The sequence below is a fragment of the Chelonia mydas genome, chromosome 5 (genome assembly GCF_015237465.2).
Source record: "Chelonia mydas isolate rCheMyd1 chromosome 5, rCheMyd1.pri.v2, whole genome shotgun sequence".
Classification (NCBI taxonomy): domain Eukaryota; kingdom Metazoa; phylum Chordata; order Testudines; family Cheloniidae; genus Chelonia; species Chelonia mydas.
Window position 1 is genome coordinate 112,587,317 of NC_051245.2, and position 7,627 is coordinate 112,594,943.

The 7,627-nt window shown below is 42.6% G+C and overlaps 1 protein-coding gene across 1 annotated transcript; it reads right to left on the bottom strand.

Annotated features, from left to right (window-relative positions):
* Positions 1–3,792: 3,792 nt before the first annotated feature.
* On the bottom strand, positions 3,793–5,190 carry TUSC1 (tumor suppressor candidate 1). The gene has a single exon (XM_037902072.2). It carries the CDS (start codon positions 5,139–5,141, stop codon positions 4,542–4,544), a length of 600 nt encoding a protein of 199 aa, XP_037758000.1. The 5' UTR covers positions 5,142–5,190; the 3' UTR covers positions 3,793–4,541.
* Between the last annotated feature and the right edge of the window lie 2,437 nt (positions 5,191–7,627).

A 7,627-nucleotide genomic window follows, 5' to 3' on the forward strand; every position in this document is an offset into this window, starting at 1 on the left:
GTTTGTTGTGGATAGGTACCCAGATGACTAGAGGAAGACAGCAGTGTGCATACCCAGAGACTGAAACATAGGCGTATATAACATTTTTACCCTGAAAAACGTTAGGCACCTAAACTCAGTTAGTGCTTAAAGGACTGGCAAGAGTTTTATGGAGCACAGTGGAGCCAAAACCAGGATTTAGGTGCCTACATCTGGGGTTTAGACACTTCAGAACTTTTGTGGATCCCACCCTACATAGGTATGAAGACTCAACTAGGTTCTCATTGGAATGGATTTTCCTTCAGGAGCTTGCAGTCACTGCATGCCACGCCTGTGTTGCGCACCACAAAGTACTTTTTCCCCAGTGATGCTAGTCTGACACTTTTTCCATTTAAGTTTACACCTTACATCCAATTTAAATCTTTTCATTCAATTAAAAAACTACTTTAAACATAATTCAATAGCTTTACTTCAGTGATACATAATGAAAGGAAAGCATACAAGAATGACATATGTTCTTTTTCTGAGGTATGCAACTAAACTATGCTCTCTCCCTTACTGCCACACTACCCATTTTGTGCTGTGACAGGGACCCCTTCCTCCTCCTGCATAGTCACTCCTCCAACAACCTCTCTACAGCCTCTCTTATCACTCTTCTAGTCTTTTATCTTTTGCTATTCTAGCTCAGTCCTGCTCTGGTATGCATGAAGCTGCTAGGCAGAACAATGAGTGAGGGATTCAGTAGAACTGGTCAAGGAGAAACATTAGTAGCAAAAATTTAAACAAAATAAACCTTTTGTATATTTTATACAATAAAATTCTGGCATATTACTATTTGAATTGTAACAAGGTCTGATTTTGGGGGGAAAGGAGTTTCATATGGAGCAGCAGTATATTACAGGAATTGTATAGGCACACAATTACTTTATCACAACTCACAAAGCTCCAAGCCAATATTTTAATTTTAAACCATCACTTTCAGCAGTCTGGTTTGAACAGTGACTTTCCATATAGCTTACAAATTAATGGTGTAACTAGGAAGTACGTACAAATAAATTGATACAGGACAGAGAGGAGATTGTGAAAAGGGAAGCGTAACAGACGACTTATTTCATAGGAGGGTAGGTGAACTAAACTAATCTGAACTGCTTTAGTTTATCACAAAGACATTTATTTCATTATACTCTGCGGGCAAGTTAAAGCACGCCAAGGCCTTAACATATTCAAGGAGATGAGTGTAGCGGACAAAGGCTCCTTCAGAGAGCAATATTTAACAAAACTTAAAGTAGGTCTCAGAAGAGTCGTAGAATGTATATTAACTATGGCACCAACACTTGAGATACGCTGTTCATATGCACGTGTTTTAAAGTAATTGCCATCACACACACACACATCCCAAAAATGATTTTAATATAGGTATGGGGGGTGAGGCTAGAGAAATGAAGAGAGGCCACAAAAGAGATAGATAATGAACAGTCCACAGGTAAGAAGGCTAAATGTTCATGTAAGAAACAAGAGACGTTTTTTCATTAGTTATGATGGTAGATGGCAAATCTACACCCAGATCAAAAGGTTTCCATTTTTCCAAATGGAGTAAGATATTTCAGCAAATGAGTTAAAATAACCTAATTTGTTTTTCAAGTTTTGTAAAACACGTTTTAATAAAATTATCATTTAGCTAGAATAATCAAGTTTCATTATTTATTCTGATCAATATTTACACAGAGAAACAGAAGCCTAAGTAAGTATGAAAAAACCCTACGATTACAGAAGGCCGATTTTCCTCTAAATTCTTCAGACATGGTACTACAAAATACCGTGTGTGAATCATAAGGCAGCCAAAAAAAAGTGTGTGTGTTTTGTTCTAAAGAGAGATTTAAAAAGAGGGAAGTGATTCACTGGTTCAGGGAGTTACAGATTATTATAGCAACCAAAATGAGAAAGCAACTTTCCCCACCAAATATTTGAGGGAGGCATGGAGGAAAGGAAACTAGAAGGATAGATAATCAAGTTTTGAAAACCAGGTGGGCAATTTTTAATTGTACGAAAAAACAAAAATTAGAGAACATGAGGAGAAAATGGGGGTGGCACAGCTCCATTTACAGAAAATAGTCTGGAGATGACATTCTGCAACCCCCAAAAAAACGTAGTCAAAGAGCAGGTATTCAATAAGAACATAAATGTGGAAGTGCAATAGCCACCGCTACGCACAATAAAAGACAACTGAGGATTCCACAGCAAGTAGATCAAGAGAAGAATGAACACTGGGAATGCGTTGAAGACAGTGATAGACAAATTTAAACATGAGAGTTGAAGGAAGTAAAACATGTAAGGACTAGGACAACTATAATTTCTGGTCCTGAGTAGACATCTAAAGTCTAAATTACTGAGAGTGAGAGTAGAACCAGAGATCTAGGACTAAGAGGATCAAAACAGAAAGACCAAGCAAGTTTAAAAAGAGGGAAGGTTAGGTATCCTATAAAATTGTAACATTCCTTCCCATCACCTTAAAGTCTTGATGCTGAGAGTTCTAACTTGAAAAATATTATCAAAATTATTCTTGTACCAGTGATGACCACAAGGATTTTAAGGTAAATTATATTGCACTAGAGCCAGAAATAAGTTACTGTTGCTATGGTATTAAAAGATCATTTTAATATTGAAGATTGTTAAAGGCCTGCTCTTGCAGCTCTTAGTGAATGATTTAAGAATGAATTTCCTGTGTTCAGATGTTTTCCACCATTATATTGTAACAACACACTATCATAGAATCATAGAAATGTAGGCCTAGAAGGGACCTTAATAGGTCATCTACTCAAGTACTATAAGCCTGTATTATACTATTCTTCTGCTAAACCATACAAGTTGCTTGGGCATTTTTCTTTCTAAATTCCTCTTTTTGTTTGCACTTTATACATCTACTTTATAGGGAATGGTTCACAGAACACAGTAACTTTTATTTACTAGAAAACACATTTGGGCAGGTCACTGATTTTTTTGTACCCATTGTACATCACTAATATACTTTTATTAGCCAATTTAAAGTGGCTAGTAAGGGTAGCTTCAATCTAATAAGCAAACAAGACATTCAGAAACTGACATTCTAGAATTCCCATTAAAGACTCAGCAAGATGAACTGCAAAGCAAAGGTCTAAAGAGGACCTATCACATTAAAGGGGTATATTCCCTAAAACATAATTAAGATGCTTTTATGTATTGATATTGGTTTAATAAATGATACTGTACATTTTAGATCACAATTAAATTTGTACACTGGATGCTACATACTCTTTTAAACCTCAATTATATAAAACAATAGTGAAGTTGGTACAAGTATTCATCTTTTCCCATAAATATATCTAACTCCAAACAAAGTTTGAAGTGTGTGGGGTTTTTTGTTTTTTAAAAGGTTAAATAAGTACCACCTTCTCTCAATCAAAAGTTTAGTAATTAAGTTTTAGGGGACCCATCCCACAAATAGTGGCATCCAACCCTAACTTTGCGCATTTGATTAGTCCTACTAAAGGTAATGGGACTACTGATGCAAATAATGTTACTCCTATATGTATATGAGGTTGGTCTTTCAGACAGCAAATAGAAACTAAAAATTAAAATAGCGTCCGTTATTTATGTAAGCGAAAAATAGTTTTTACTTAAAACAAAGTCTGATAAATAATTCAGTAGCTTGTTTCTTAGAATTCTGAAAAAACCTCAGTACCAAAATTTAAGAACTTTGAAGAGTAACTATTTACAGTACAAACAATGTGTATATTATATTTAACTGCATATTACAAATCACATCTAGGAGAGGCGTTTTGGTGTGTCAAGGATTTATTTAGCATGACCTGTGTTTTTATGAATTGGAAGTGCCATGTCCAGATAAATTATGCAACAGAGAACAATGAACAAATCAATAGTCAAAGATGTACAGAGAATAGAGTTGCAGATGATATCCAATCAATTCAGGAGGATTCCAAGAATTATCAGCTTTCATTTAAAGTGCTGTCAAAATAAATCTGGCACACAAACTTTTCATTTTTTAAACTGATATACATGGGTACTAAAACCTAGTAGCAGGCTAACAAATGTGCCATTGTTGGGTCATCTACAGGGCTATTATGGCCTCTATGAGATTTGTTCACTCCTGCACAAAGATAACTAGACACACAGGTCCAAAAATCAAAACTAAGAAGGCAGACAGGGCAATGCCAGGAGGTGACAACGTCCAGAATCCATTTCTCCCTCTGGGACGAGCCTCGCCTCAACATCCAAGGGCAGGAAGCACCTGTTGCTGTGAGGCCCTTTCCCTCCTGTTGCGTGGGGCTCCTTGGGGCTGCGGCTTCTCCTGCAGGAAGTTCCCGTCCGTGCCTACTTCCGGGACCCAAAAAACCTGCGGGGCGGAGGAGCCCCGCTGTGAGGCGGCTCCAGGGTGCTGCCAGCTGGGCCCGCCTCAGGCACCAAAGGGGGGGTTGGAGAGAGTGATGGGGGGCCCCTCACCCCAGTGATCTGGCTGTGGGGGGGAGGTCCCCAAACCACTGCGGAGCCACGCAGCCTCCCCCTGGTTACAGGGGCGGCACCAGGCTCCTCTTCTCCGGCGGCTGCTGCTGCTGCTGCTGCCGCCCCAGCGGCGGTGGCTGCTCCCCGTCCTCCTCCTGCAGCAGCTCGTCTAGCTCCCCGTCCTCCTCCAGCCCGTCCTGGGCCCGGCGGCGCCGCAGCTGCTGCAGGGCCCGCTGGTGCCGCTCCTGCAGCCGCCGCAACTGGGCCGCGAGCGCCGCTTCCTCCTTCTCCTCCTGCGGCGGCTCGGGGGCGGGGCCGGGGCCGGGCCGGGGCGGCGCGTCGGGCTCCGGGCCGGGCCCCAGCAGCGCCTGGCGGAAGAGGCTGCGGTTCTCCCGGCGCAGGCGGCGGTTCTCCAGCCGCAGCCGCGCGTTCTCGTCCCGCAGCCGGACGTTCTGGCGCTCGCGCTCCTCGCGGGCCCGCACCGCCTCGCTGTGGCTGGCGGCCAAGTCCGCGTATCGCTCCGCCAGCTGCTGCGGCGAGCCGCCCGCCAGGCCCCGCCAGCCGCACGCCGCCTCGCCTCCGCCAACGGCCGGCCCCCGGCCCCTCCGCGAGCCCGCGCCGGGCCCGCAGCTCCAGCGCCGTCCAGCACCGCGCATGCGCCTCATCCGTGCTGTGCCGTCGCGGCTCTGGCTCTGGCTCCGCCCGCCTCCTCGGCGCAGCCGCGGAAGTGAGACGCTTAAAGCTGACGCAGCGTTATGCAAACGAGGGGGTGGGGCTATAGGCTGCTGGAGCGGGACAGAGCAGCTGGTGCTGCCCACTGTCTTTGTGCCTGGCCTTCCAGGGCCAGAGGTGCAGGAGGGGCCGCAGGGGCACCTCCTCTCCCTTTGTAAAATATTTTTTTAAATAGCAGAACTCGCCCACTAAATCGTGTGGGGAAGGTCAGGGCACCTGCTCTGAAAATACAAAGCACCAAAGCCATCCAGCAAGCCACGCTTTCCGCAATTATTACAGAAGGATTCAAGCTGCTGATTGCTATTTCATCATAATTTATTTAGTGGTGACAGTATGCCCCCACCTTATACAGTATATGCGAAGTCCCCGTGCCAAAGGGCTTACAATATAAAGGCCTGATCCTACAAACGATACTGAGCATAGCGATCATACTGGGGTCTGCATTAAGAAAATCCAGTGCAGGCTCTAGACTTGAAGATGTAAACTGACAACTAAATATGTTTGTACTGCTTACTGGCAGGGATAGTTCCACTGAAATAAGTGGAATTTTCTAATGGAAGACTGCCACGTGAAAAAAAAACTAATTTACATGATGACAGGTTTCAGAGTGGTAGCCCTGTTAGTCGGTATCAGCAAAAACAATGCGGAGTCCTTGTGGCTCCTTATAGAGTAACAAATTTATTTGGGCATAACCTTCCTTGGGCTGAAACCCACTTCATCGGATGCATGGAGTGGAAAATACAGTAAGAAGATATATATAGCAGTACATGAAAAGATGGGAGTTGGTGATTTTTCATCCTGTTGATAATAGCCCACTTTAATTGATTTGTCTCGACCCCTCCCCCTCACTGGGTAAGGCAACTCCCATCTTTTCATGTACTGCTATATATATCTTCCTACTGTATTTTCCACTCCATGCATCCGATGAAGTGGGTTTCAGCCCACGAAAGCTTATGCCCAGATAAATTTGTTAGTCTATAAGGTGCCACAAGGACTCCTCATTGTAATTTACATCAGTAATCCCACTAGAAGAAATAAAAGTCCATATTGTGAAGGGTCCAAATAAATGTAATTCCACTGAGTGCAGATGTAAATACAAGTAGGATCTGGGCCTTAGGCCTCAATCCTTCTAACATTTATCCACGTAAGTAACTTTCCATGACTGAGTAGTCCTACTGGGTTCATTGGGACTACTCATATGTATATAGTATTACATGTGCATATATATGTTCAGGATTGAAGCATCAGATTGTAAACTCTTTGAGATAGAGACCAGGTGTTACGGTATGCTCTGCATAGCACTGAGCCACTGTCTGGGCCTGAGCCAAAGCCCCATCAAGGTCAGTGGAAAGAATCCCATTGATTTTAACGGATTTTTGGATCAAGTGGTTGGTGCTCAACAAAACCGTAAATAATTTTTTAGAACTGTTTCTTCCATAACAGGCGGGTGCTTATTTACATTTTTTAAAAAATTGAAAATCACTGTAGCCTGGAAGTAATCTCAGTATTGCTATAAAGTAATTTTGCCAGATCTGCTGGTCAGCAAAAATGAATTTACAGCAAATATTTCCAGTAATAAACTCCAAAGAAGAGGCTGACTGAGAACATGAAAATAATTTAATGCAAATAGGTGACCAGTCTGATTTTGCATTGAAATAAATAGGCACTAAAATTTAACAGTTTTACTGTTTCTGTTTAGAAAATTGGTAGATGTGCCTATCATGAGGGCACACTGGCACTTTATATCAAAATAAGGGCTTGATCTCAAAAAGAGCCCCATGGACCTCTGTTGAAATTAGTCAGAGTAGAAAGCACTTAACCCCACAGTGGATTAGGCCCAAGAAATTATTGTGGAATGGGGTGCAGTGTAGATCTTGGGCTTTGTGTGATCAAAGCACTTAGGGTAATTCACCCTGAATAGTACCTGACATCATTGAGTTTAATGGGGTTACGTGCGGGTAAGGTAATATTCAGTATGGGTAAAGGCATCACAATCTGGCCCTTATTATTTGTTTATTCATATATTTGTCAATTTCTTTTTTAAAAATAAATCTACTCCATATTGTAGGCACATATACAAGGAGTTAGTAAAATACAGACAGAAATCAAAGGACCAATTTTCACATAAACATCATCCTCACATGCCAAAACTAACTTTGTCTGTGCCTCAGATTCCCCAGCTATCTGCCAAACAACCCATTGAAATCTTAGATGAAAGGTGCTATAGCTATATAAGTACAAAGTATTAAAGTTACGATTCGGGGCAGGATTATATGCAACAACATAGGCAAGCATGAGCATAAGGAACCCTGTACTGTGCAGGCTACCTGCAGGGCAGGTCACAGCGAGGAAAGGAGAGTAGCCTCCACAGAGCTGCTATGCCTTGTCCCACAAAAGTGGATAGGGAGTGGGCATGCTG